This window comes from Chanodichthys erythropterus, chromosome 9 (genome assembly GCF_024489055.1).
Source record: "Chanodichthys erythropterus isolate Z2021 chromosome 9, ASM2448905v1, whole genome shotgun sequence".
Taxonomy (NCBI): domain Eukaryota; kingdom Metazoa; phylum Chordata; class Actinopteri; order Cypriniformes; family Xenocyprididae; genus Chanodichthys; species Chanodichthys erythropterus.
In genome coordinates this window covers 26,236,999-26,249,237 of record NC_090229.1, presented here as the reverse complement: position 1 = coordinate 26,249,237, position 12,239 = coordinate 26,236,999, and the positions used below count along the sequence as shown (strand labels likewise).

The following is a 12,239-nucleotide window of genomic DNA, read 5'->3' as shown; positions in this document are numbered from 1 at the left end:
GAGTGTCACCTGAGTCTCAGGTCACTGTTGCTGTTCCGACAGATAACAATCCATAATTGATAAAGCTTTTTTATGTTTAAAGCTGTATAATCAGATTCAGAATTGTTGTTTAATTATATTGGTAAATGTGTTGGTGAACTTTTTTAGGCTTTGTGGATAGTTCAAAAAATTCCCCAGACATCAAGTACAAATGTGAGGGGTGAATGTATTTTGAAAAACATATCCAATGCTCTTCATGTCTTCTACTGATTTATGCTGATGAAAAATTAAAAATGTAGACATAGTCATCACTTGACAAAATCAACTGACATCATGAAAATATATTAAAGAAGTAAAAAATAAATTTAAAATGTATTGGACAGTATGCGCATGATAAATTGGACATAATAATATAATAATATTCGAAAACAATGTATATTTAGATTTTGTTCATGTATATGAATAATTTACATATAGTAGGATTTTTTTTCTTCAACTAAATGTAATGCCAAGCATGTCATATTCTCAACATTTGCGACCTCTTGTGTGCAGCTAAAAAACCTTTAAATGTAGTTAAACGTTAAATGCAGACTAAACTTATTTGTCGCGGAAATATTAAAAATTAGCTGAAAAATCTGTGAATTTATAATTAGCTATATGTTGGAAAATATATAAAGGTGATAATATCCACTCGTGTGCTGCAGGCGCGGCGCGTCCTCAGGAATCGATTTGTCAGCGCTCAACCCGATTCGCTAATGAATTGTTCTTTTGAGTCGGATATTTTCACTAAATCTTTTGAACCGTTTTGCAGAGTTGATTTTTAACAATTTATCCACATCGGATTGAATTGGTCTCGAGTCTCATTACCTAGAACGGTCTTTTTTGAACATATCCAACTCGAAACGATCCATGTTAACAGCTCAGCGACTCATTGAAACGGACTGTTCATAAGAACCGATTCAAAGAACTGAATCGGACTTCTGAGCACTAAAACATGATCGATTCTTCTGTGCTCTACAGTGCGTCCTGAAATGTAAACGGAACTGGAGGGTATTTTGAAGAAAAGGCCGTCAGATTGTTAGCATATGATCCATGTGAATATATTCATAAATGTCTGTGTTTCATTACTAAACTAATGTATTGAACATAGTGGTTATTATTACAAATTTTCACATGGAAGAAAGCCTTCAAATCGCTATTAACGTTACTGCATTTGAAACACGGTTGATGTTTTATCGTATTATCAAAATAATGTAAGCTAGATTATTTTAGCTTGCCATATAACAGCATAGTTATATCAAACTAGAGTATTTACTGCACCAATACACTTAATTTTATTGATCTTTGAGGAATATAAGTCCCGAGAGGCAATGGCCAGTGTGCATGAAAGTTTGTATTTCAACCCCATGATGACAAATGGGGTTGTTCATGCCAATATCTTCGGGATAAAGGATTGGGTCACTCCATACAAGATCGCAGTGTTAGCTTTACTGTATGAGATGTCCACAACCAAACCAATGGCTCTTTTGGACAGAAGACGCCTGAACAAACTCATCCTGCCTTTACAACAGGTAACGTATGCATTGTTGTAGGGCTGTTTCCTTTAACCGTTTAAAATAATAATAATGTAAAACATAGATAATGTAATGTTTCTGGGCACATAATTTTCTAGATAAAGTTAAGCTGCAGGTGTTTGATTTGTGTTTGTGATCAGGGTGCAGATTTGACCCTGGAGCAATTTGTGAAGATAGTGGAGGAGTGCTGTCTTCGCATGGTCAATGCTGTTAAACTCAGGTACAGTGTTTATCTTCTCTTTATAAAGAACTTTATACTTGGGTAGGTTTTAATGTGTTAATCGTTTATATAATCATTGCCCTCTGTTTTTCAGGTTGTTTTTAATGGCTGACGGAGAGTTGCAGGACATGGAGCATTTTTTCACTATCCTGCCAAATGCTTTCAGTGACTCGGAGGCATTCAAAACTAGTGTTGTTGGTACGAATATGTGTTTCTTTCAGGGCTGTAACCACAATTACCATCACATATTGCCCAATTTTTAATATTGTAATCATTTGCTCACCCTTATTTCGTTCCAAACCCGTACGACTTTTGTTTATCTTTGGAATGCAAATGAAGATCTTTTAAATGAAATCTTAGAGATTTCTCTCCTCTGTTGACAGTCTAGCAACTACCATTTTGATGCTTCAGGTTTAAAGTTCATAAAGAGGTTGTAAACTAATCCATATGGATTGAGTGGTTTAGTCCAAATTTTCAGAAGAGACTCGATGGCTTTATATGATGAACAGATTTAATTTAGGCTTTATACATACAAACATTCATCAACTCACACATCAGTTGTGGTAAATGAAAGCTCAAGCATGTTTGCTGGACACGCGAGAACCAATGAGGTTCATTCTCGTGTGTTACGCAGCACGTTTGAGCTTCTACAAGAACCATTGAGGTTTGTTCTCACGTGTCAAACAGGTTCGGCTGAGCTTCTGTTTATGTTCGCTGATCAAGGTTTATATGTGATTAAAAGCCTAAATTCAGTATGAACTTTTTGAAGCATCAAAGTGTCAGTTCTGTAGGCTGTCAATGGATGGACAGAAATCTCTCAGATTTAATTTAAAAGATCTTAAGTTGTGTTTCAAAGGTGGACGAAAGCCTTAATGTTTTTGTTTTTTTTCGGGGTGGGGGGGTGAAATAACCCTTTAAGAGTTCTAGGTCTGGATTTGTGAAAATCTTCTTAAGAAAAAGGTTCAAATGGTTAAAATATATTATAAAATGTTCGTAAGTGTAATTCTTGAGAAATTCTTTGAGAAATTCTAAAATATTTTCCCAATTGTTTTTTTGTTTTTTTCGTAAATGTAAAATGACAAGCAGTGATGTTGTCAGATTGTGTACTTTCACAGACATTTTCAATTTTTAGATTCTACGGGCCCTCCAATATGATCATCCTCATGCAAGGGACTCTGGCCCTAAAATTTAAAAGACTTTAAAAGTTATATATTTTCAAGTATAAAGACCCAATTAATACTGTGGAAAAATTAGTGTTATAAATGCGTCAATTATGTTACATTGTGTTTTTTTTCTTTTTTCTTTCTATTCTCTGTAGTATGGTTATATGTATTATTTAAATCAATTTATTTATTTTTATATGCATATTTTACAAATAAATTGATTTGTTTTAGTTATTTTAATCAATTTATTTACTCATTTTAATCTATTATTTTAGTCAAATTATTTCTTTTTGAAGTTTTTTATTGTTTTTCACACTGCTTTTCTTTAAACCTTTCCTCCCCCCAGCACTCCCTTGTGTCTGGACATTTTTCATGGAGTTTCATTACAGCAAATTCAAAACTTAAACTTACCTTATTTGTCCATCTATTAACTCACTTTAACTAAAGCATCTCATGATGTAAAATGGTTCAGATGAGATCATGTTCTCCATTAAAGTTCATTTATCACTTTCTAACTGTATAAGAGAGTGTTGTTAAAAGAGGTTATTTTGGGGAATACAGAATATCTTTTTTTCTTAAGTTAGCAAACATGAATGAGTAATGAGTAATTAAGAAGAGCTTTTTTTCTCTAATCTCTTTCTGTTTCTAGGTCTGTTCATGCGTCAGATGCTGCTGGCCTACAATAAACTATCGTTCAGTCAGGTATATAAGCTGTACAAGTCCCTGCAGCAATACTGTCATCGTGGAAATCAGCCCGAGCTGTCCGCTCTGCCCGCCGAAGACATGGAGCTGACGAACACTGAAGACCCCAGCGCCGACCGCATAGACAAAGATGAGCTGGACACAATATCTCTACACCAGTCTGAACTGAGGTCAGAGGGAATTACGTGTTACTTGTATTATTAGTGGAATCGGGGTTATATTATTATTTCAGGGTCAGTTTGATCCATATTACATTTTCAAAGAGCTTGAAACTATTTATTTTGTCTTGTAATTTTGTAACTTTCTCATTTATGGCCTTGAATGTGTATGTAAAGTTTGAACAAATGTGTTTTGGAAAGGCTTGACAAATTTTGGTTACATCAATTGTGTTTGGGGTTAAATTGGCTACCAATGGTTTTATGCAATTTGCCAAAAATCAACACTTTAAAAAAACAGCAGTTTCTTGTCATTTATCTATCTTGTCTAAGACTAAAATATGAAACGCATGAGAACTTGACTCAAAGACATCCAAAGAAAATTCACTGTTTCTTCATCAATTTGAGTTTCACAGTCAAAACATCTGAAAGGATGTTTTGGGTTGTTAGTTTTTTGGATCTCACTGAAAAAAAGTGCAAGAACCCAATTTTACCCTCACAAAGGTTAGAGAACCAGACATAACAAATGTCAGAGGCTATTTATACAAAGTACAAACAGTAATAAATACTACTTGGACTATCTATAAATATTTTTAGATACTATTTATGTGTAGTTGTAGTTATTTGCTCCTCAGTGTGCAAATAGTCACTGTCACTACAAGTATTCATGAAAAAAAAAAAAGTATTTTCTTTTTGTGTCAATTCAGCTAATTTTTACAATAAAAATATGTGGATCAAATTGACCCCTAACACAATAGAAATAGATGGGGAAAAAATGATTACGTTTCTTACGTATTAGTCTCTGTCAAACTTTTTTAAAAGTTTTTTTTTAATTTTTTTTTTTAATTTTTTTATACATGAATCTTTAGTGTTTTTGATAACGTCTACTTTTGGCAAATTGCATGGAAACCAATGGGAAGTCAATTTGACCCCAACACAAACAAAGGGTTATTGAATAAGAATGGACATGACTGGGGGCTTTATTTCCTGTTTTCATCAGATCTGACGAGACCCAAGGTCCTTTATCTCAGAAACAAGCAGAATACTTCCTCGCACGACAGGTTTGTTATTACCTTGGTTTTCATAAACACAGCTGTCCATGATTTATTTTGCCCTGTATGATTGCCACCTTGTTTTTTCCCCAGGCGTACCTCCTGAAGAACGATGAAAACAAGGCCATGTCGCCAGCCAAGTTACAGGACGAGCTCAACAACATTCTCAAGTTCAATCCTGACTTCGCTGAAGCTGTAAGCTGAAATCCTTCATTTCAAGAGACAGATGATGAATCTTTTTACTGTCACTGAGCCTCTCTCTGTGTCTCCACAGCATTACCTCAGCTATCTGAACAGTATGCGAGTGCAGGACATCTTCATCTCCACTCACAGCCTCCTGCACTACTTTGACCGCCTCATTCTTTCCGGTGGAGAGGGGAAGAGCAATGGAGATGAAGGCTATGGCCGCAGTTTACGATATGCTGTCCTGAATCTGGCAACCTTGCACTGTCGTTTTGGACACTAGTGCGTATTAGTTATCTAGATTATGTTTTGAGCACTGCATTGTGTCAAGAACATTTCATTTTTGCTGGGAAAATAAGTGACAGCCAATAAAAAAACTGAACTGTTGTTATATGACTAAAGCTGTTTGCAAATGTGCAGTCAACAGGCTGATTTGGCTCTACAGGAAGCTATCCGCATCGCACAGGAAGCAAATGACCATGTGTGTCTCCAGCACTGTCTGGTAAGAACAGTTTGTCTTATTCCTTGCCTATTTTTAATTTTAAAGGTTATTAGAATTATCATTAATATATGCAAAACTTCATTTTACCTCTATGACCTTTCAGTGACATGCGCTTGTCTCAGTTTGAACTATATAATGTTTTCAACATTAACAATAATAAATGTTTCTTGAGCACCAAATCAGCGTATTATGTTGTAGAATGATCTCTGACAGATCATGTGACATTGAAGACTGGAGTAATGATGCTGAAAATTCAGCTTTGATATCACAGGAATAAATCACATTTTAAAATATATAACAGAAAATACAGGTTCCGGTCATATAATTAGAATATCATCAAAAAGTTGATTTATTTCACTAATTCCATTCCAAAAGTGAAACTTGTATATTATATTCATTCATTACACACAGACTGATATATTTCAAATGTTTATTTCTTTTAATTTTGATGATTATAACTGACAACTAAGGAAAACCGTCACTTACTGTGGAAACTTTACACTGGACCTCAAGCAACGTGGATTGTGTGCCTCTCTTCTCTTCCTCCAGACTGATTTCCAAAGGAAATGCAAAATTTACTTTCATCAGAGAAGATAACGTTGGACCACTCAGCAGCAGTCCAGTCCTTTTTGTCTTTAGCCCAGGCGAGACGCTTCTTACGCTGTCTGTTGTTCAAGAGTGGCTTTACACAAGGAATGAAGAAACCCATGTCTTGCATACGTCTGTGCCCACAAGAAACCCATGTCTTGCATACGTCTGTGCGTAGTGGTTCTTGAAGCACTGACTCCAGCTGCAGTCCACTCTTTGTGAATCTCCCCCACATTTTTGAATGGGTTTTGTTTCTCAATCCATTACACTTTTTTCTACCACATCTTTTCCTTCCCTTCGCCTCTCTATTAATGTGCTTGGACACAGAGCTCTGTGAACAGCCAGCCTCTTTTGCTATGACCTTTTGTGTCTTGCCCTCATTGTGCAAGGTGTCAATGGTTGTCTTTTGGACAACTGTCAAGTCAGCAGTCTTCCCCTTGATTGTGTAGCCTACAGAACTAGACTGAGAGACCATTTAAAGGCCTTTGCAGGTGTTTTGAGTTAATTAGCTGATTAGAGTGTGGCACCAGTTGTCTTCAATATTGAACCTTTTCACAATATTCTAATTTTCTGAGACACTGAATTTGGGATTTTCCTTAGTTGTCAGTTATAATCATCAAAATTAAAATAAATAAACATTTGAAATATATCAGTCTGTGTGTAATGAATGAATATAATATACAAGTTTCACTTTTTGAATGGAATTAGTGAAATAAATCAACTTTTTGATGATGATTCTAATTATATGACCAGCACCTGTAGTTATTTTAATTTGTAATAATATTTCACAATATTACTGTTTTTACTGTATTTTTGATCAAACACAGCCTTGGTGAACAGAGATGTATTTCTAAAATATAAAACCTTACCAACCTCAAACTTTTAAATGATAGTGTGTGTATGTACTAGGGCTTGCATAGAGTAGTCGAGAGGCCGACTACTTCAACCACTAGTCGGCGCTGTCGGAAACAATCGACTACTCGAGCGTACATTAACCATAAATGAATTTTTAAAAAGAGAGATGCGTCACAATATTGTAAATCTTTCCATTTTAAACCAAAAAGCGGAGCCAATGGATATCACACAAGAAGCAACGTACAAGCTTTGCGCAATGCCGGTGAAAGCTTGGTCGTTAGGCTATTCAAAGTGAAAGTAAAAAGTGACGGAGCTGCCTGACGCTGCATTAATGGACCATATTCTCTCAGAGATGAATTTCAACATAATATGCTGATAACGGTATGTAGGCCTATCCATTATTTTTCTTGTGGCCCGTATATGGTGAAACAAATTAGAATAATAGTATTTCGTATTTTTGAAGTCGGTGCTTGAAGTAGGCTAGCTCTTAATTTTCATTGATGACTGCAGTCAGTGTTAGAAAATATTATAGTCTAATTAATAATTTTAATTATAGGCCTATAATTCATTGTATAATAGACCTAAAAAAATGTTTAAAACATTTTCAAAGATGAGCTAACTTAATATCCTAATCTTTTATTATCCTCAGAGCACGTCAGTTATGTGGTGATGCGCTATGAAATTAATATTAATTTAATAATGAAAGTAGCCTAATCTAATAGTAATAATAATAAACTTAGAGGAATGTAACAGGCTTACATTAATTGGAAATGCCAAATCTTCTTAATATTGCCAATATTTGATGCTTTGACAATATCTCTGGCTATCGTCTATACATGATCATCGTCTGTTGACGCAGCCCGGGTTATCGCGGGTTTATTTGGCTTTACTCTAAAATGAAAATTAAAATATGTAATGTCATAACTATAATGTTTTGAGAGTTTACTTATAATTGTTGCATTAGGCTATGAATTAATAAACATTTATAAGAACTATTTAATGTCTTTTCATTTACAGTAGCATGAACCACGAGTAGTCGAGTAACTCGAGTATTGTTTTGATAAGAAATCGACTAGCAGAAATCAGTAGTCGTGCAACCCCTAGTATGTACTGTATGTTATACTTTACAGTCTCTGCTGTATTCTAATTTTTTTGAATTTGTGATTTTAGAGTTGGCTGTACACACTAGAACAGATGAAAGGATCTGATAGTGTGGTACTAACTGAAGACTCTGTGAAAATTGCAGCTCACTTTTGTCTCCCTGTAAGTAACTCGTTAAGATGAACCATTTTAATGCCCTTTTATGGAATATAGGGAAATGCTTTATATAACAACAAGACATAATAAATGTCATCAGGCACATTAAGTGCATATTAATCTCTTGCAACATCATTATACATTGAAATAAAAAAATTAACGTTCTCTGTTGTGTTTCGCAGTATTTAGCTTCTCTAGGCATTCAGTCCCTGGTCCAGCAGGGAGCGAAACAGGGCATGTCGGCCAACAAGCTGCTGGACGCCCTGCGAGGAACCGACATCATGCACTGGAAGCAAAGCCTCTCTGAGCTGATAGAAATCAGCCTGGCACAGACCACCTCCATATGGAGGATGTATGGGAAAAGGTCAGATAGCACAGAAACCCTCTTTTTATTAAAATTTTAAAGAATTGTGAAGTGAAATTAAATTTCCTTTGATTCTACTTTAACTGTCATATGTAAATAATGTCTTCAAACAGACTGTAAGGGCTCTCACTTTCATTCTCCATTGATATTAGCGCCACAGCTGATGCAGTTTTTCAGGTTTGATGTAGTTTAAGCTGAATTTATTTGCGTTCTCTGTAGCACTATGGCACGGCAGCAGGCTCAGCTCCTGTTGAATATGAACAGTCTGGAGCCGGTGAACTTCAGTGTGCAGCAGAACAACACTGAGGCCTTTGCCGTCGCCCTCTGCCATCTGGCTGAACTTCATGCTGAGCAGGTACTGACCTCTCACACAAGAACATAAACACAAATACTTTTTGTTTTGCTTGATTTCATGTATTGTTCTTTGCCTAAATGTATCGAATGCTAAATTAGCATGTTTGGGGTTTTTCTTCGCCTTCAGGGCCTTTATGCTGTTGTGACTGACATCATGAAACACTTGAAGCAGCAGTTTCCTCCTCATACCCAGCATGCCAAGGTAAGTCTGCCGAACACAATATAGATGATCAATCACAGATCAGCAGCCACTATATGATTTTATTACTCTCTCTTTACCAGCTCTGGATGCTATGTGATCTGAAAATTCAGTTTGAGAAGGCTATGAATGATGGGAAATACCATTTGGCTGAACCCCATGTCACAGCGATCTCTGCCTTAAACAGCACTGAGGGATTGTACAGGTGAATAACTGCACATAGTATACTTTTCTAGTAGATTGACCTGTTCAAGTGATTGCTTTTATTCTTGTCTGTTCAGGAAAGCGCAGCTGCTGAAAGCTCTGAATCAGACGTCTGAAGCCTCTAAGATTCTGCAGCAGCAGTGTGAGAAGAGCAAGAACACAGAGATGATCATCAGGTATCTCTTTATGAAAACTCATGGTCTTATTGTGAACGGTTCATCTGTGTGTTGTATGGATACTTGTACATGTCTTTGTGAGGACGGTTTGAGTTTAAGACCAAGATAGAGGATAAAGTGGGTAAAATGAGGACATTTTGGCCAGCCAAATGTCTGAGACCCCTGTTTGACCTTTAAGACTTGGTTTTAGGTTTAGGGTGAGGCTTTGGATTATTCACTTAGGGTGTAGACTGACCAATTTATGTTCAGTGTGAGAAGAGCAAGAACACAGAGATGATCATCAGGTATCCATTTATATAAAAGAACAGTCTGAGATCACACTGGAAATCTGGGATTCAAGATCTAATTGAAACCTGGAAATAAGGAATGATGTAGTGTTTAGAGGAACTGAAGTCAGGATGAAATCATGATCAACTAGCACTTTAATTGCCATCACAGGAATAAATTACATGTTATGTAAAGTATATTAAAATAGAAAACGGTTATTTTAAATTGTAATAATATTTCACATTATTACTGTTTTTACTGTATTTTTGTGATCAAATATATGCCGCCTATGAGCATATAAGACTTATTTCAAAAACATTTGTATTTGAAAATGTGTATTAGTAATGTGTATATCATTTTCACTTTATATTAAAAATCTTAATGACCCAAAGTGTGTATTTGAAATCTTGCTGAAACGGCAGTGTTTCCATATCTGTTTTTAACTCTTGAGTGTGTTTGTGTGGCAGGGTGATGCTGGGCTCTGCAGAACTTCACTGGGACTCGTCTGGGTTTGCGTCAGCTCTGCCGTTACTTTTACAGGCTCTTGCTCTGTCCCGCCAACACAACCTCCAGAGCTTGACCTCAGAGACTGTGTTACACCTGGCATTTACACAGGTACACCAACAAGAACCTTCAGTTTGTGTTCAGACACCTGATAATGACTGACAAACGCTCACAAACATCTCCCCGTTGCTTGATTTCACCTAAGAATTCATTGAAGTGTTTTCAGTACACTTGTGTGTTTGTTGTTTCTTGAAAGATGAAGGAATTGTGTAATTTTCTGTTAGGAGTGTCTGATGTTGATCATCTCTCTTCATAGCTGATGTTGGGGATCCCTGAGCAGGCTCTCGCGCTGGTGCAGGACGTGTTGGAGTCGGTTTTGGCTCACGGTTCTCTGATAGACAAGGGCAGAGCTCTGCTGCTGGCCGCTCGCTGTCAGATGGCTTTAGCAGGAAGTGCCGCACAGGAACACAGACTGACTGGTACTGCCGGAGTCCTGTTTGTCACCATCTCACTGTATTCAGGTCACACTTCATATGTTTAAGTGAAGTATTTTCTTTCCTGCAGCACTGGATCAAGCCGTACACACTTTAGATGAGGCAGCGGTGTATTTCTCTCGTCTTGACTGTAAAGAGCGAATGAGAGACATACACTACCTACAGGCACGATTACATCACACCCTCGGTAACGTCTCTCAACGCAACAAGTGCGCCATGCTCTTCCGTCTGCTGGATCAGGAGCTGCCGTCGTCTGGGATGACTGTGGTCAATCGTCTTTAGAAAACCTCAGCTGTGTGTGTTTAAGGGTTAGTTCACCCAAAAATGAAAATTCTGTCATTAATTACTCACCCTCGTCACACCAAACCCATTAGACTTTCATTCACAAATGAAGATAATGGAGGGACTGAAATCTCAGATTTCATTTAAATTAACAACTACAACTTTGACAGTTCAAATTTCATAAAGAGATTGTAAAACTAATTTGAAGAGACACAATGGCTTTATATGATGAACAGGTTTAATTTAGGCTTTTATTCACACATAAACATTGATCAGAGAACATAAACAGAAGCTCAACTGTACATGCTTGATGAACAAGGTTCATTGGTTCATCAAGCAAACATGCTTGAGCTTCTGTTTACCACAACTGATGTGTGATTTAATGAATGTTTATGTGTGAATAAAAGCCTAAATTAAATCTGTTTGTCATATAAAGCCATTGAGTTTCTTTGGAAAATTTTGTCTAAACCGCTCAATTCATATGGATTCGTTTTACAATGCTGTCAACAGAAGTACAGAAATCTGATTTTATTAAAATATCTTAATTTGTGTTTTGAATATGGAAGTCTTACAGGTTTGGAACATGAGGGTGAGTAAATGATGACGATTTAATTTTTGGGTGAACTAACCCTTTAATGAACGACACCAAACATTGTGTCCTGTACCGTGTGCATTTAAATGTGTAAAAATGTTCAGATTTTTCAAAGTTCATTGTTCTAGTGTTTTTCTCAAATAAAGAGATTTCAGGAGATCTGTTGCCTGGATACAGTGTTTCCCCAAACAGAGTTCAGAAATATTTGACCGCTAAATGTCAGTTGCAGAAATTCTATATAAACTTGTGGAAATTTCTTTTGAGATTCTCCATTTACAGTAACTGTATGTATTTATTGGTAAGCTATTTGTAATTACTGTAATGTTACACAGTCTTGTATACAGTAATGAAGACATTTTTCTCCACCTGAGAGAAGCCTAACATGATAATGTTGTGATAAGAGCTCTTTTGTGTTTAGTGTAGTTTTTCTGTATTTACAAAACATTGAGCACTGGATACACATAAGTGTCACAGAACAAGAACCAATCAAATAAGACCTGATCACAACGGAAAATACTGTGGTAATGCAAACTCTTACAACAGACAAAACTGTGGCAATGAGGATGCTGATCA

At 36.3% G+C, this 12,239-nt stretch overlaps 1 protein-coding gene across 2 annotated transcripts; it reads left to right on the top strand.

Annotated features, from left to right (window-relative positions):
* Positions 1-1,013: 1,013 nt before the first annotated feature.
* LOC137027203 (anaphase-promoting complex subunit 5-like) lies at positions 1,014-11,084 on the top strand. 2 transcript variants are annotated; one of them, XM_067395137.1, is made up of 17 exons: positions 1,014-1,550; positions 1,694-1,773; positions 1,868-1,971; positions 3,586-3,808; positions 4,794-4,854; positions 4,939-5,040; positions 5,120-5,310; positions 5,449-5,530; positions 8,144-8,236; positions 8,413-8,594; positions 8,814-8,949; positions 9,076-9,150; positions 9,231-9,352; positions 9,429-9,527; positions 10,262-10,409; positions 10,615-10,777; positions 10,863-11,084. In XM_067395137.1, the coding sequence occupies exons 1-17, from the start codon at positions 1,350-1,352 to the stop codon at positions 11,072-11,074; spliced, it is 2,274 nt and encodes a 757-aa protein (XP_067251238.1). In that variant the 5' UTR covers positions 1,014-1,349; the 3' UTR covers positions 11,075-11,084. The 2 variants fall into 2 exon arrangements, with proteins under 2 accessions (XP_067251238.1, XP_067251239.1); XM_067395138.1 differs by lacking the exon at positions 10,863-11,084 and having other exon boundaries at positions 10,583-10,687.
* Positions 11,085-12,239: the final 1,155 nt, after the last annotated feature.

Coding starts and splice junctions, on each gene's coding strand:
- LOC137027203 (XM_067395137.1), top strand. CDS start 1,350: ATGGCCAGTGTGCATGAAAGTTTGTATTTCAACCCCATGATGACAAAT. Junction 5,531..8,143: donor TGTGTCTCCAGCACTGTCTG/GTAAGAACAGTT, acceptor TTGTGATTTTAG/AGTTGGCTGTACACACTAGA. Junction 8,237..8,412: donor CAGCTCACTTTTGTCTCCCT/GTAAGTAACTCG, acceptor TGTGTTTCGCAG/TATTTAGCTTCTCTAGGCAT.